General features: G+C 45.9%; 1 protein-coding gene across 3 annotated transcripts in view; it reads right to left on the bottom strand.

Moving 5' to 3' along the window:
- The window catches only part of LOC126260186 (uncharacterized), a 296,244-nt gene that overhangs the window by 88,940 nt on the left and 189,511 nt on the right, over positions 1–17,793 (bottom strand). For all 3 annotated transcript variants that reach the window (XM_049957462.1, XM_049957463.1, XM_049957461.1), the window contains exon 22: positions 15,079–15,240. In XM_049957462.1, coding sequence (XP_049813419.1) covers positions 15,079–15,240 — 162 coding nt within the window. The remainder of the gene's footprint in view (positions 1–15,078; positions 15,241–17,793) is intronic.

The following is a 17,793-nucleotide window of genomic DNA, read 5'->3' as shown; positions in this document are numbered from 1 at the left end:
GGCGGCGGTGAGGTGGTGGGGGGGGGGGAAGAGGCGGCGGTGAGGTGGCGGGGGGGAAGAGGCGGCGGTGAGGTGGCGGGGGGGGGGGGGGAAGAGGCGGCGGTGAGGTGTCGGCGGTGAGGTGGCGGGGGGGAAGAGGCGGCGGTGAGGTGGCGGGGGGGGGGGGGGAAGAGGCAGCGGTGAGGTGGCGGGGGGAAGAGGCAGCGGTGAGGTGGCGGGGGGAAGAGGCAGCGGTGAGGTGGCGGGGGGAAGAGGCAGCGGTGAGGTGGCGGGGGGAAGAGGCGGCGGTGAGGTGGCGGGGGGGAAGAGGCGGCGGTGAGGTGGCGGGGGGGAAGAGGCGGCGGTGAGGTGACGGGGGGCAAGAGGCAGAGGTGATGTGGGGGAGAGGAAGATGGGGGATGGAGAAGGATGTGGAAGAAGAAGTTATGCAGCCCAGAAAGGAAAGAGGACCACACTAGTTCTGGGTCCCTAGCTAGCTACACACATATCCACAAAAGAATTGTGGACCCCTGCGGGGTCAGCATTTGGTTGTGGGTGTGGTCTGGCCCTCGGGCCGTAACAGGGCAATGGGGAAGGGCACTGGAGAGCTCCCACTCACTTAATGGAGAATTATATGACTGCAGGTGGCACATAGTAAAGGGAAAGACATTTACTCCTCCCGCTGTTTTATGAGCCAAAAGGCAGGGTGCTAGTTCACAGATGCAGATGCCTGAGCATAATTCTCAGGGGTGGGGGATGATGGGTGGGGTTTGTGGTGAGGGGTGTGGGGTGAGGGGTGGTGGGTTGTCATGTTACGAACCAGAGTCATCTGCTTCCACCAGTTGAGACGTCATGGGATCCACTGAAATAGATTCTGCGGCACATTGCCTGGCGAGGTATGGTGCCTAAGACACCACAGGAATCTCCACCTCGGGTACAGAATGACTATATGCAAATTCCTTTTGTCTTGCTTGTCCTCCTCCTCCTCCTCCTCCTCCTCCTCCTCAGACAATGAGGACTGGGAAGGTTTCCCTGAACCGGTTTGAGAGACAGAGGAAGAACGGTAAGTCCAACGGCCAGCAGCCTGTGGTTCCTCGAGCCACCGTCTGCCGCCTGGCTGTGGACCAGCAAAAACCGTGGAGGAGACAGTCATTAGCAGACGACTCTGATAGCCCACTACATGAAGCACAACAGAGGAAAGCACTATCGACAGAGAAGACGTGTCGCGGCTGTAGCTTAAGATTCTGTCATTTGTAAGGGATTAAGATTTTTTTTTAAAAGCTATCCATGGTCTAGGGATAGCGCCTTTGATTAGTACGCAGAAAGTCCTCGGTCCCGGGTTTGAAACCCACCCCACTGCTTAAATTTTGAATAATAATCAGCATCGGGGGCCGAAGGCTTCTAGCACAACAAGTTACCCTCATTCTGCCAACAGCCTTGTCAAGGAGAGTGGAGGAGTTGGCGAAGGTTCAGGGCAGTCTCTTGTCATTTGGTGGGAAACTGCCTAACGGCGGATGAATCAGCAATAGTCAACAGCATGATGATGCAGAAGGCAATGGAAATCACTGCATTAAAGACACACAACATGTATCCACAGGACATGTGGCCTGTAGCTGAAGAATTTTTCTTTGTGGTTTTAGGGCGCACAACTTCAATGGTCATCAGCACCCAGACTACGTTAGGAATGCACCCTGAGGCACAAGTTTAAAACAGCAACTAATAGGGAAAACACGATAAAAGACAGATTGACAGGCATAGGATTAAAAAAACAGCATAATCAAATGTCCTTAGACAGGTTTCTCAAGTTGATAAAACGAAGAACGCGAGCAGCTGCTCCTGGGTCTTCCGCTAAAATGGCATCTAGAGTACATGGCAGGCCAAGATCAAGACTCAGTGTAGTAAAATCCTGACAGGACGTTAAAATGTGGCGGACCGTCAGCAATTGCCCACATGGGCAGAACGGCGCCGGTGCAGCCGTTAGCAGATGGCGATGGCTGAACCGGCAATGTCCAATTCGTAACCGGGCCAAAACTACCTCCTCCCGCCGAGAAGGGCATGAGGAGGACGTCCAAGCTGCGAGAAGAGGTTTCAAGGCCCGAAGCTTGTTGTCCGTAAGTGCAGCCCAATCGGCATGCCACAGCGAGAAAATGCGCCGACAAATGACCCTGCTACAATCTGATGAAGGGACACAACAAGAAGCTGTCCGAGGCTGGAGGACCGCAGCCTTGGCCGCAGCATCTGCAGCTTCGTTCCTAGGGATACCGACATGGCCAGGAACCCACATAAAGCTAACCTGAGAACCGTCGTCCACCAGCTGCTGAAGAGAGTGTTGGATCCGGTGCACGAAAGGGTGAACCGGATACGGATCACGGAGGCTCTGGATGGCGCTCAGGGAATCGGAGCAGATGACATAAGCAGAATGTCGGAGGCAGCAGATGTAAAGAACAGCCTGGTAGAGGGCGAAGAGCTCAGCTGTGAAGACCGAACAATGGCCAGGAGCCGGTATTTGAAACTTCGTGCCCCGACAATAAAAGAACACCCGACCCCGTCATTGGTCTTAGAGCCATCTGTATAAATGAAGGTCATATTAATGAGCTTCGAACGAAGTTCGACAAAAAGGGAGTGGTATACCGAACCAGGGGTAACCTCCTTTGGGAGGTCAAGGTGAACGCGAACCTGAGCCTGGAGCCAAGGTGGCGTGTGGCTCTCGCCCACTCTAAAGGTTGCAGGGAGTGAAAAGCCAAGGTGTTGAAGGAGTCGACGAAAGCGAACTCCAGGGGGTAGCGGGGCAGAGACATACAACCCGTATTGACGGTCGAGAGAGTCATCAAAAAAGGAACGATAAGACGGGTGGTCGGGCACTGACAGTAGCCCACAGGCATACCGACAAAGCAGTAGGTGAGTGGCAATTCACCGGCTTCAGCATGAAGACTCTCGACGGGACTAGTATAAAACGCTCCGATCGCAAGACGTAAACCCCGATGTTGTATGGAGTTGAGGCGGCGTAAGATGGATGGCCGTGCAGAGGAGTATACGAAGCTCCCATAATCCAGCTTGGAGCAGACGATCGACCGATATAGGCGAAGGAGGACGGTTCGATCCGCTCCCCACGACATACCACTGAGAACATGGAGGACATTGAGAGAACGGGTACAACGGGCAGCCAAATATGACCCATGTGGAGACCAGCTAAGTTTCCTGTAAAATGTAAGACCTAAAAATTTTGTTGTCTCCAAAAATGGGAGAGCAATGGGACCGAGTCGTAAGGACGGTGGGAGAAACTCTTTGTAGCGCCAGAAGTTAATACAGACCATCTTCTCGGCAGAAAAACGGAAGCCAGTGGCGACACTCCAGGAGTAAAGACGGTCAAGAGAACACTGAAGACAGCGCTCCAGGAAACATGTACGCTGCGCGCTGCAATAGATGGTAAAATCATCCACGAAAACGGATCCTGATACATCAGCTGGGAGGCAATCCATTATTTGATTGACCGCTATGGCGAAGAGAGCGAAACTCAAAACTGAGCCCTGTGGCACCCCATTCTCCTGGCGAAAGGTGTCTGACAGGACAGAACCCACACGTACCCTGAACTGTCGATCCATTAAAAAGGAACGAATAACAAGAGGGAGGCGACCACGAAGGCCCCATGTATGCATGGTGCGGAGAATGCCCGCCCTCCAACAGGTGTCATAAGCCTTCTCCAAATCAAAGAACACAGCCACGGTCGGGCACTTCCGCAAGAAGTTATTCATAATGTAGGTCGACAAGGTAACCAGATGGTCAACAGCAGAGCGGTGCCTACGAAATCCGCATTGTACATTGGTAAGTAGATGTCGAGATTCGAGCAGCCAAACCAAACGAGAGTTAACCATTCGCTCCATCACCTTACAGACACAGCTGGTAAGCGAGATGGGTCGATAACTGGTAGGCAAGTGCTTGTCCTTCCCCGGCTTAGGAACCGGTACAACAATAGACTCGTGCCAGCATGCGGGAACATGTCCCTCAATCCAGATGCGATTATAAGTACGAAGGAGGAAACCTTTACCCGCATGAGGAAGGTTCTTCAGCATCTGAATATGAATAGAATCAGGCCCTGGAATGGAGGACCGTGACCGGGCAAGTGCATTTTCGAGTTCCCGCATGGTGAATGGGGCATTATAACTTTCACGATTCGAGGAGCGGAAGTTAGGTGGCCTAGCCTCCTCTGCCTGTTTTCGGGGGAGGAAGGCAGGGTGGTAATGAGTGGAGCTCGAAACCTCTGTGAAAAAGTGGCCGAAGGCATTGGAGACATCCTCAGGGGCCACAAGGACGTCATTCGCGGTCGTCAAGCCAGAAACTGGTGAGTGGACCTTAGTACCAGATAGCCGGCGCAGGCTACCCCAGACAACAGAAGGAGGAGTAAAACTGTTGAAGGTGCTTGTGAAAGCAGCCCAGCTAGCTTTCTTGCTTTCTTTAACAACACGACGACACTGCGCACGTAATCGTTTATAATTGATACAATTCGGAACTGTAGGGTGGCGTTTGAATTTGCATAAAGCACGTCGACGAGCACGTAAAGCGTCTCTACATGCTGCGGTCCACCAGGGGACCGGTATGCGGCGTGGAGAGGAAGTAGTGTGAGGGATGGAATATTCAGCAGCAGTGAGAATGACTTCCGTGAGATGTGCGACCTGACTATCGCAGCTTGTGAAGGTTTGATCCTGAAAGGTCGCCCTGGAAGAGAAGAGCCCCCAGTCTGCTTTGGAGATGTTCCAACTAGTTGAGCACGGAGAGGGGGTATGATGCAGGAGATGGATAACACACGGGAAGTGGTCGCTCGAATATGTATCAGAAAGTGCATACCACTCAAACCAGCGTGCAAGTTGGATAGTACATATAGAGAGGTCTAAATGGGAATAGGTGTGAGATGTGTCCGAAAGAAAAGTAGGGGCGCCAGTATTGAGGCAGACAAGATTGAGCTGGTTGATAAGGTCTGCTAACAGGGAGCCCCTTGGGCAGGATGCTGGAGAGCCCCAAAGGGGATGGGGGGCATTGAAGTCTCCAGTTAACAAAAATGGTGCAGGTAGCTGAGCAATAATTTGCATCATGTCTGCCCTGGTAATGGCAGACGACGATGGAGTGTAAACGGTATAAATGGAAAATTTAAAAGTGGGGAGAGTAATTCGGACGGCAACTGCCTGCAGGCCGGTGTGCAATGTGATGGGATCGTAGTAAATATCATCCCGGACCAGCAACATAACCCCTCCATGAGCCGGAATACCTGCCACAGGGGGTAGGTCAAAACGCACAGAGGTGTAGTGTGCCAAGGCAATTTGATCGCATGGGCGTAGCTTCCTTTCCTGGAGGGCTACGACGAGCGGACGGTGCAAGCGGAGCAGCAACTTCAAGTCCTCTCGGTTGGAGCGAATGCTGCGAATATTCCAGTGAATAAGTGCCGTCGTGAGAAGAAAAGGAAGATGAAAGAAGGGGTCACCTCGAAGGCCGCTGAGGGCCTGGCTTCGAGCGAGCACTGCCGCCGCTATCAGTAGGCGGACAGTCATCGTCCATTGGTTCTATAGGTTCATCGGCCATCTTGTTAAGATGACCAGGAGGGGGAGCTTCCTCTGCAGGTGAACGGCCAGATGTTCGGCTACCAGCGGTGCGGCCAGGCGAAATGGATGACGGCCTGGGGCGGCAAACGCTGGGTGGCGCAGGAGAAGAAATGCGCCGTGGCGGAGGAGAAGGAGAACTGTGCTTCCTATGAGCCTTCTTGGAAGGTCGTTTAGTGGAAGTACTGGTCGATGGCTGGGAGTTCGAGGTACGTAGGAAGTCTGCACGGGACGGTTCCTTCTTGAAGGCCCGTGCATCTGACTTCTGAGTCTTCGTCTTGGCAGAAGCTGATGAACGTCCTTGTGTCTGAGGGGTGACAGGAGGAAGAGCAGACGTCGACCGCGCGATCTTAGCACTGGCCGAACGAACGACTGTAGTGCTGAAGGTCAGATCGCATGTCTGCGTCGCCACCTCCCTGGTAGTCCGAGGAGAGGCGAGGACAGTACTGTATTTCCCCGCTGGGAGCAGCGTGGGCTTCTTACTAGCAAATAGCTTGCGAGCAGCCAAGGTGGACACTTTCTCTTTGACCCGAATTTCTTGGATACAGCGTTCTTCCTTGTAGATGGGACAGTCGCGGGAGGACGCTGCATGGTCACCATGACAGTTCACACAACGAGGAGACGGAGGTGGACAGTCACCCTCATGGGCATCCCTGCCACAAGTGACACATTTAGCCGCACTGGAACAAGACTGGCGAGTGTGATTAAAACGCTGACACTGGTAGCAGCGCGTAGGTGTCGGGACATAGGGGCGAACAGAAATAACCTCATAGCCCGCTTTGATGCGCGACAGCAGCTGAACACTATCAAAGGTCAAGAAAAGTGTCCGGGTCGGTACAAGGTCATTGTTGACCTTTTTCATGACCCTATGGACAGCCGTCACGCCCTGCTCAGCGAGGAAAGACTGAATCTCCTCGTCAGTCAATCCGTCGAGTGATGTAGTATATACCACACCACGAGACGAATTCAAAGTACGGTGAGCCTCCACCCGGACAGGGAACGTGTGTAGGAGTGTGGCCCGAAGCAGTTTTTGTGCCTGAAAGGCGCTCTCAGTTTCTAGTAACAAGGCACCATTACGCAACCTGGTACAAGACTTGACAGATCCGGCTATGGCATCTACGCCCTTCTGGATAACGAAAGGGTTGACAGAGGAAAAATCCTTTCTGTCCTCAGATCGAGAAACTACGAGGAACTGTGGGGGCAGGCGGTAGTACTTTTGTCACTGGTGGCTGGTCAAGTTTCTGTTTGTGGGCAGAAGTCGAGAGAGAAGAAGAAGAGAAATCCATTGCGGAGGAATCCCCCGTGATTGCCAACGTCTCCGATGGCGCGCTCCTTCCTTGTGGGGACCCTCTCAGAGGGCACTCCCGCCTTAGGTGAATGTTTACACCTCAGGTCACACCATCCGAGAAACAGACGGAGGGACCAATCGGCATGGTCAGAAGGTATCAGCTCAGGCAATCTCCCCTCCCTGGGCCTGGCCTTTACCAGGGGGGTACGTGCGTGCCTTACTTGTCTACCCAGGGCGGGGAATTACGCGTTACCCCGTCACCGGCTACACGTGCGAATGCGTCTGTCGGCCTTCAGGCACACACAGGGAGGAAGGAAGAAGAGGAAAAAGAAGAGAGAGAGGACAGACTGTCTCAAACGCCGAGGCGGAGACCAGAGAAGGCAAGGAGGAGGAGGAGAAGAAGAAGGCAAGAAGAAGAAGAAGGCAAGGAGGAGAAGGAGGAGAAGAAGAAGGCAAGAAGAAGAAGAAGGCAAGGAGGAGAAGGAGAAGAAGGCAAGGAGGAGGAGAAGGAGAAGGAGAAGAAGAAGAAGAAGGCAAGGAGGAGGAGGAGGCAAGGAGGAGGAGGAGGAGGAGGAGAAGAAGAAGAAGAAGGCAAGGAGGAGGAGGAGGAGAAGGCAAGGAAGAGGAGGAGGAGAAGAAGAAGAAGGCAAGGAGAAGTAGAAGAAGAAGAAGAAGAAGGCAAGGAGAAGTAGAAGAAGAAGAAGGCAAGGAAGAGGAGGAGGAGAAGAAGAAGGCAAGGAGAAGAAGGAGGAGGAGGAGGAGGCAAGAAGAAGAAGAAGAAGAAGAAGAAGAAGAAGAAGAAGAAGGCAAGGAGGAGAGGGCAAGGAGGAGAAGGCAAGGAGGAGAAGGCAAGGAGGAGGAGAAGAAGAAGAAGAAGAAGGCAAGGAGGAGGAGGAGGAGGAGGAGGAGGAGGAGAAGAAGAAGAAGGCAAGGAGGAGGAGAAGAAGAAGAAGGCAAGGAGGAGGAGAAGAAGAAGGCAAGGAGGAGGAGAAGAAGAAGGCAAGGAGGAGAAGAAGAAGAAGGCAAGGAGGAGGAGAAGAAGAAGGCAAGGAGGAGGAGGAGAAGAAGAAGGCAAGGAGGAGGAGAAGAAAAAGAAGAAGGCAAGGAGAAGAAGAAGAAGAAGAAGGCAAGGAGAAGAAGAAGAAGAAGGCAAGGAGGAGAAGAAGAAGAAGGCAAGGAGAAGAAGAAGAAGAAGGCAAGGAGAAGAAGAAGAAGAAGAAGGCAAGGAGAAGAAGAAGAAGAAGAAGAAGGCAAGGAGAAGAAGAAGAAGAAGAAGAAGAAGAAGACAAGGAGAAGAAGAAGGCAAGGAGAAGAAGAAGAAGAAGAAGGCAAGGAGGAGGAGAAGGCAAGGAGGAGGAGAAGGCAAGGAGAAGAAGGAGGCAAGGAGAAGAAGGAGGCAAGGAGAAGAAGGAGGCAAGGAGAAGAAGGAGGCAAGGAGAAGAAGAAGGCAAGGAGAAGAAGAAGGCAAGGAGAAGAAGAAGGCAAGGAGAAGAAGAAGGCAAGGAGAAGAAGAAGGCAAGGAGAAGAAGAAGGCAAGGAGAAGAAGAAGGCAAGGAGAAGAAGAAGGCAAGGAGAAGAAGAAGGCAAGGAGAAGAAGAAGGCAAGGAGAAGAAGAAGGCAAGGAGAAGAAGAAGGCAAGGAGAAGAAGAAGGCAAGGAGAAGAAGAAGGCAAGGAGAAGAAGAAGGCAAGGAGAAGAAGAAGGCAAGGAAAAGAGTAAGTAAGACAGTGAGATGGAGAAGAACAAAGAAAGGAACCAACCGAAGGAAGGAAGAAACGAGAAGAAGTGTAAAACCAAAATGACCGCAAATATAGGTCGTGGAACTGTCCGTCTCCAGACGCAGGCGCTAACTACCCCCTTGAGGGGGAGGGACTCCTTTTAGTAGCCTCTTACGACAGGCAGGAATACCTCGGGCCTATTCTAACCCCCGGACCCGCAGGGGGGTGTAACTGAAGAAGAGCCATGATCATCTCTCCATCGGTGAAAGATTCCAGAATAGCCTCCCATTCAGATCTCCAGGGGGTGACTGCAAGAGGGAGGAAAAAGACTGAATAGTCAACGAAAGGAGTAAGGGTCAGTGAAATGAAATGGAAAGAACACAAGGATTTCTGGTCAGATGAATACAGGGTAATATCAACAGCAGCAGAAAATGGTGTAATGGCAGTAAGATTCATTATGAATAGAATGGCAGGACAAGGAGTGTGTCAAAGTGAACAGCTAAGCGATAGGATTTTTTTGATCAGAATCGACAGCAAACCAACACCGAAAATGATAGTTCAGATATACATGCCGACGTCACAAGCTGAAGAGGAGGAGCTAGAGAAAGTATACGAGGGTATTAAATGGATAATACAGTAAATAAAGGGAGATGAAAATCTAATAGTCATGGGGGACTGGAATGCAGTTGTAGGGGGAGGAGTAAAAGAAAAGGTTACAGGAGAATATGGACTTGGACAAGGAATGAGAGAGGAGAAAGACTAATTGAGTACTGTAATAAATTTCAACTAATGACACCGAATACTCTGTTCAAGAATCACAAGAGGAAGAAGTATACTTAGTAAAGGCTGGTTAATACAGGAATATTTCAAAGATTACATCATGGCTAGACAGAGATTCCAAAATCAGACACCGGATTGTCAAACATACCCAGAGGCAGATAAAGACTCAGAACAAAATGTAGTAGTAATGAAGATTAGGCTGAAGTTTAAGAGATTAGGCTGCAAAAAATCTATGTGCAAAAAAATGGGATACAGAAGTACTAAGGAATGACGAGATCTGCTGGAAGTTCTCTAAGGCTATATACAGCAATAAGGAATAGCTCAGTACAGTTGATGAATGGACATCTCTAAAAATGGCCATCACAGAACTTGGGAAGAAAAAACATAGGTACAAAAGAGGTAACTGCAAAGAAACCATGGGTAACAGGAAATACATCAGTTGATCAATGAAAGAAGGTAGTACAAAAATGTTCAGGGGAATTCAGAATTACAGAGACACAAATCACAGAAATGAAGTAAACAGAAAGTGCAGGGAAGCTAAGACAAAATGGCTGCATGAAAATGTGAAGAAATCCAAAAATGATTGTCGGAAGGACTGACTCACCATACAGGAAAGTCAAAACAATCTTCAGTGACATTAAGAGTGCAAGAAACTCAATTGTTAAATGCAGAGGAGAGAGCAGATAGGTAGAAAGAGTACATGAAAGGCCTCTACGAAGGGGAAAATTTATCTGATGTGATAGAACAAGACACAGGAGTTGATTCAGAAGAGACAGGGGATAGAGTATTAGAATCAGAATTAACGAGAGCTTTGGAGGACTTAAGACCAAATACGGTAGAAGGGATAGATGAAACTCCATCAGAATTTCTAAAATCATTGGGGAAAATGGCAACAGAACAACTATTCACATTCATGTGTAGAATGTACAAGTCTGCCAACATACCATCTGACTTTCGGAAAAATATCACCCACACAATTCTGAAAACTGCAAGAGATAAGAAGTGCAAGAATTATCACACAATCAGCTTAACAGCTCATGCATCCATGTTGCTGACAAGAGTAATATACAGAAGAATGGAAAAGAAAATTGACTATGCGCTAGATGGCAATCAGTTTGGCTTTAGAAAAGGTAAAGGCACCAGAGAGGCAGTTCTAATGTTGTAGTTAATGGAAGTGCGACTAAAGAAAAATCACGACACATTCTTAGGCAGAAGTGTTTAACAATGTAAAATTGTGCAAGATGTTTGAAATTCTGAGAAAAAATAGGGGTATACTGTAGGGAGTGACGTACAAAAGCCATGAGGGAATAGTAAGAGTGGACGACCAAGAATGAATGGCTCGGATTGAAAAGTTGTAAGGTGTAGCCTATGGACACAACGGATGAAGTGCACATCCCATCACTCTAACTCTTGTGGGGAGTGGCAGTCAAGAGAATGTCATCCAACTTTTCACAAGACAGCGGCTTCTGTGACTAGACAGGTGATGTTTTAATCTGATCATCTTAGGGATGACTGCAGCTTCCTTGGTCTTGACTTCAATATGTTCAACAGAAAATAACGGCTTTGTGGCCAAAAAGGTGTCCCTGTCGGTCCTGGACCAGGTATTGGGGGGAGTCTCTTTCTACTTGTAGTCTGGTCCTATACCCCTCCCACACCATGGCCAGGGAACGCGTTGGGATGATATTTTGTTGTACCATAAAGGGCCTTCCCATTCGAAGATACTGCTGTGACAATGTGGTCACCTGTGGGAGAAAGTTTAAGTCGCTTCATGTGTGAACTATCTGCCATGGTGCCACCCGCTCCAAATGGGGGCTCTCCCCACGCCCGCCACCTAGCCTCAGCAACAGCTACCTTGCCGGTAATCTACTGCTGGGAGTCCCCTTGCCCCAGTCATGATGGGCTCATTCTCCATGGCACACAGAGGGAATGTGCAGCGCAGGCACCAACAGTGCGATCCCTGCATGGTCAGAGGGTTACCACTAAGCAGGTACTTAACGACCCCAACCCTGCACCCCCCCCCCCCCCCCAATGGGACGGCTACTAACTTGGGTGTACTACGACAACAGGTAGGAAGGGTGCCAGGGTGGAAGTGCACAGAGGCGGAGCGTAAACCACAGTGTAAGACCTTCTCTGCAAGACACATACTTCTATAAAATTTGGAAAAGATGGCAGGTCAAACTCAACAATAGGGACTAGATAATCATTAATGGAACATGGAGATAGCACAGGGAGTGAAACTGGAAATTGAGACCAAAATCATGAAACAAGTCTAAGTAGCATCTACAAGGAAAGGACAATCAAGGACAGTCAGAGGAGGTAAGAAGAATCTTGAGCCCCCTAGGGTAAGGCCGGTATTACACTATCAAATTTCTTTGTCCAATATCTTTGTCAAAGATATTTGATAGTGTAATAGGGACTTTGTCAAATGTCGTCCAATATTTGATCAAATCTAGGGCCTCGCTGTATATTTGATCAAAGAAACCGCTTGTCTTCTGTTCACTGCAATGTGACATGTTACCACATGGAGCGCTAGCATCGCTGCAGCGTTCTGTCGTCTGTAGTGTTTTTACAACCATTGCCGGTAAATACAATTGGTGTGTGCTGACAACTACAAAATTAATAGAGATGTCTGAAGCTGATGAGGCGCTTTACAACGTGAGGCACCCTGAATACAAAAATAGATTAAGAAGATTGGAGACCTAACCTAACCTAACATACCCCTCTCCTGTAGCAAGGAATCGGAGTGTTATAGTGAGCCTGTCTTCTGAAGATGTAGCAGTTCTTAAGTGAATATTGTGCTTTGTGATATGAGGATACACTTCATTGAGCACATACAGAAATGTATGCTCATCCATTCTTAAGTAATTGATGTACGACTTGACGTCTTGCACTGTAAGCTCACGTAACAAGTTTTGTTGAATGCTTTTATCGTGTCATCGTAAAACTCACGGCTTCACCCAGATTAGATTAGTTTTCGTTCCATAGATCCGTGCTGAGGAGATCCTCGTGGATGTGGAACATGTCGATTTTTTTTAAGCTGAAATAACAATACTAATAGTATGAATAAATACGTCATTTGTTTCTATTAAAAATTTCGCCAATGGAGTAGAAGGAGTTGGCCAGTAGTAAGTCTTTCAGGCTCCTTTTAAACTGATCTTTATTTCTAACTAAATTTTTTATGTTTCCTGGCAAATTATTGAAGATGAGTGTTCCTGAGTAGTGGACCCCTTTTTGAACTTAAGTAAGTGCTTTTAAGTCCTTGTGCAGATCATTTTTGTTCCTGGTATTGTATGTATAAACCGAGTTGTTTGTTGGAAAAAGAGATGTATTATTTACAACAAATTTCATTAAGAAGTAAATATACTGAGAGGCAGTAGTTAGTATATCCAGTTCTTTGAAGAGGTTTCTGTAGGACGTCCGTGAATTTACTCCACAAATAATACATATTACACGCTTTTGGACTCTGAAAACTTTTGTTTGAGTTCAAGATTTACCCCAAAATATTATCCCATACGACATTATGGAATGAAAGTAGGCAAAGTATGCAAGCTTTTGCATTTTTATGTTGCCTATGTCTGCTAACACTCGAATTGCAAATACAGATTTGTTAAGGCCTTTCTGCAGTTCTGTGGTGTGCTCCTCCCAACTGAATTTATTATCAAGTTGTAATCCCAGGACTTTTAAGACTGTCAACCTCGTATGTATGGTTCCATTTTTCCCCCACTTCTTTTCCGCATGTGCACACAATGCAATTGGGGTACGTACAACTGCTGCGGTTAATAACAAGTTGTTGTCAGCCATCTTGAACTTTGACGAAAAATCTGATGACAGTGTAATACCCCTTCTAGCGCTACGTCAAAGATCTTTGTCAAATATATTGGACGGAATATTGGATCACATCTTTGATCAAATCTTTGACAAAGAAATTTGATAGTGTAATACCGGCCTAAGGGCCGTAGATGACTCGGGTACCTCTCGAAGTGAAACTGCTGAGTGAACATTGTCCACAGCCATGAGGATGTCATGTACTCACGTTCACTTGCACACACGCTGGAACTGGTAGTGTGCAGATTCACAGTGTGCTTCCCTTACCATTACCCCTTCCACTTCCTCTTTACAGTCAGTGCAAATATTATCAACTTGTAACAAGTCCTATTAGTTCAGTTGTTCAATTTACTCAAAAGAGCCTACTGTACAGCTGGACTGAAGTTTTTTTGTTAATCATAAACAAAATTTATAATAGTAATCAGTTGTTGTGTACCTCAATGTAAACCTTCATTTGATCTGTCCACAGTATGTCTCATTGTCAGTGTGATTTTAGTTCCAGACTAAATGCGAGCATTGTTTCATCTGTTATTCATTCACACAAAATTTACAGTTCCACACATAAATTGATGACCTTCACTAACATTCAATAACTTCATTTTTTGTTATAAATGATCATACTCAGTCGCTGTGGTACTACTTGGTGAATCTCAGGTATACAGCACACACTTATTCCCATAAAAACACAAAATTGACAGACAAAGGGATTTCTAATACTAATTTCTTTCCAAAATTGTAATGCCAGTTCTATTTCTGGCACTACATAGTGAAAACGCTGTATGGTGTCCTTGTTCCACTAGCCATGTTGCGGGGCCACTCACCTATTGTCAGCAAGGGTATCGCTGCATGAACCCAAGTGAGTAAACTACCGCCCACATGCTTCCACCCCATGTGCAAAGTCAGTCAGTGGGAACGAATGCCGCTCAGGCAGGTTCATCACACGGATGTAGTACTCTAATACCTGTCTCAACGTGGTCCCATCATTGAGACACACAGAATTTGAGCAATGTTAGCAGTCTAAACTGTCACGGACATGTTAAAGTTATCTGTAACACTGAATGGACAGGTAGAGTTGGTACAAAAAATGACTTATCCTATTCCAGAATATTCTCTCTCATATATATATATATATATATATATATATATATATATATATATATATATATATATAAGATGATGTGACTTACCAAATGAAAGTGCTGGCAGGTCGACAGACACACAAACAAACACACAAAATTCAAGCTTTCGCAACAAACTGTTGCCTCATCAGGAAAGAGGGAAGGAGAGGTAAAGACAAAAGGATGTGGGTTTTTGTAAGGAGTCATTCCAATCCCGGGAGCGGAAAGACTTACCTTAGGGGGAAAAAAGGACGGGTATACACTCGCAAACACACACATATCCATCCACACATATACAGACACAAGCAGACATATTTAAAAACAAAAACAAAACAAAAAAACAAAACCCACATCCTTTCGTCTTTCCCTCTCCTTCCCTCTTTCCTGATGAGGCAACAGTTTGTTGCAAAAGCTTGAATTTTGTGTGTATGTTTGTGTGTCTGTCGACCTGCCAGCACTTTCATTTGGTAAGTCACATCATCTTTGTTTTTAGATATATTTTTCCTACGTGGAATGTTTCCCTCTATTATATATATTGTGTGTGTGTGTGTGTGTGTGTGTGTGTGTGTGTGTGTGTGTGAGAGAGAGAGAGAGAGAGAGAGAGAGAGAGAGAGGTGGTGGGTGGAGGGAATTCCCTCTCCTAAGTCTATTATTCCATAACTAAGTTTTATGATTTTGATCTAAAATGCTACTCACATTTAATCTACGCCCTCTATTACAAAAATAATGTAGAATTTTAAGAGAATAAACTGAAAATTTCCATGATATTAATTATAATCTCACCTTTAATTGTACAGGCAATAACAGCTACTGGGGTATCCATGAAATCTGGAGGCATTTTCCTGATGTTTTTGAAGGACACTTCCTCTGTGTTGCCATAATCAATGAAAATAACTGTTACCAGATTTCTTTCTACATCTAAACAAGCTGCTCTGTACCATGCACCTAGAATTTGATGGAAGTTTTACTATTAGATTGATGGCAACTTTCACTTGAAAGTAATAATAAATTTATAACCCTAACATAAGCTCAAAGTAAGCCACTTTCATGAAGTTTTGCCTCTTCTTACATTATACTTGTGTGTATCAAAATCTTGTTTACTATGTTCTAACATTATATGAGTAAATGCCAAAAAGTTACTTTTTACTCAATAATAATTACATACAGAGTACGAAGATTTTTTGGGTCAAATGGTTCAAATGGCTCTGAGCACTATGGGACTTAACAGCTGAGGTCATCAGTCCCCTAAAACTTATAACTACTTAAACCTAACTTAAGGACATCACACACATCCATGCCTTGGGCAGGATTCGAACCTACGACTGTAGAAGTCGCGCAGTTCCAGGCTGAAGTGCCTAGAACCGCTCGGCCACTCCGGCCAGCTTTTTGGGTCAAATAATAATTACTAGTCATAATTGTGAAGTAACAAGTATCTAAGACAAAAATTTCAGAAATAATAAGAAACTTGTAATGGAGTGCAATACTTTCAAAACTGTAAGTGTATGTGTGCCCTATAAATTAAGCAGACACTTTATATGACAAAAAATGTAGCAAGGTGCTTCACAACAACAGATAAAGCATTCATATATTTCTTTACAGTTTTGAATATTATGTAAACTTTTCTTGGATCTGCCAAGCTACCCGTTCGTTGTATTTCATAGTTTGTTTTTTTACGTAATCCTACTCGCAGCCAACACTGTTCCCTTACACTTCCATTTCTTCTCTGGATTCACTTTCTTCTTCTTCTTCTTCTTCTTCTTCTTCTTCTTCTTCGTCGTCGTCTTCGTCTTCATTTCCCTCGTTGTCTCTTCAACATAAAAGTTTAATAGCACTGGTGTTCAGTTGCAGCTGTACCTCCTCCCTTTTTAAACACAATTTTGACTTCTTTTCATTATCCCATACACGGCTACCTACTGAGAGCATTCTTGCTAGTCATTCTTGCTCTTCTCCAAATCAGGAATTATTTTTCCAATTTACACTCCATAATACTTTCCACTATAAAGATACCCCATAAGGTTTTTGCTATTTTGTAATTTGTCTTGCAGAACTGCTTCCCACATGCCTTTACATTTTCTGAAACTGATCACGCACGTCTTCCACAAACTAATGTGTATATTATTTTGGCCATGCTTGATCTTGTGAATTCTGGAGAAGTTAAGGATTGCTGGCACTCAATCAGTCACAAATACTTTTAAAAATTCTTTAATGACATAACCAGATTCAGGGTATCATGCCCAACTTCATATGGCTAATGTTTTTGATTACATTAATGTTTTCGTCAGCAGCATATTTTGCACTCTTACACTGCACATGAAGATTTGAATAGATACAAGGTGAAACAGTTGTATACACTTACAATGATACAGTGTATGGCACTTTGTCTCATTCAGTCTTTATGCACTTTTTAGACAATGCACAAACTGTTGCAGGGAAAACAGCACACACATTACAAATATGGTACTGTGACACACACACTCACACACACACTATTCTTCATCAGTTTCAGCCTCAGGTGTGCTTTACATCCTATCATTGTTTACAATCCAAAGAGAATCCATTAAGCAAAGAAACCCAATCCAAGATAAGACGCCATCTGTACCAAGGGATGCATGGCACATGGGAAAGTGTGTCTTTAACAGAGTCTCCGGGAATTGGCAGCACACCCGTCACTTGGATAGAGACCATGCTGGACATGCCCCATCACATCAGAACTGGAAATAACTGGACACCTCTTAGATATCCATAATCTCACACCAATACAGAGAGCACAATAAATATAGGAATGGTCAGGAAAATGCCAGCTGACAATACAGTAACTTCCAGGTGCTTCAATAAACCTTTCAAAGTAAAAACTGCAAGAAGGGAGCAGTGGGAGAATGAATCATGACACCGTTCAGGAGACATACTCTACTTTCCTGACAGGTTGAAAATATGGGGGCCATGTTATACATGGAACAGTCTACACTAGAGACTGGAGGAGGAGGAGGAGGAGGAGGAGGAGGAGGGGGATTTTTTAACGTCATTACAGCTAAAGTATGTTGAAGAAAACACATAATTAAAAAGGTGGGGCAGGGAGGAGGAAACTTCTATCTATTAAGAGTTTGGATTTAGTTAACTTCAAACTGATAATTGTACAGCGTAGTTTATAAAATGTTAAAAATATTTGTCATTAGGCTACACTGTGTGTATCTAGTGTGTTGAGTTTGGTATCTGTTTCCTTTCTTCTATTGTCATTGATAGGGTCTTAAGTAGTTTATGTGTTTTTCTGTTGCAGTGTGGATATTCTAGTTCAGATTTCTGACTGGTGTGTGTCCTCATTCCATGTTGTGTGTAACTTATGTGAAGATCCCAAAAAATATATGTAGAAATCGTTTGTTAGCTAATTCCAGTTGCTCATTTAGAATATAACTGGGGTGAACTGAGGGTGACAATGTATATTTATAGTCATCCTAGAGGTCCATTTTCTTACCTTTGGTCTATTTTCTTACCTTTATTAGT

The sequence above is a fragment of the Schistocerca nitens genome, chromosome 5 (assembly GCF_023898315.1).
Source record: "Schistocerca nitens isolate TAMUIC-IGC-003100 chromosome 5, iqSchNite1.1, whole genome shotgun sequence".
Lineage (NCBI taxonomy): Eukaryota > Metazoa > Arthropoda > Insecta > Orthoptera > Acrididae > Schistocerca > Schistocerca nitens.
This window is presented reverse-complemented; position numbering and strand designations above follow the sequence as displayed.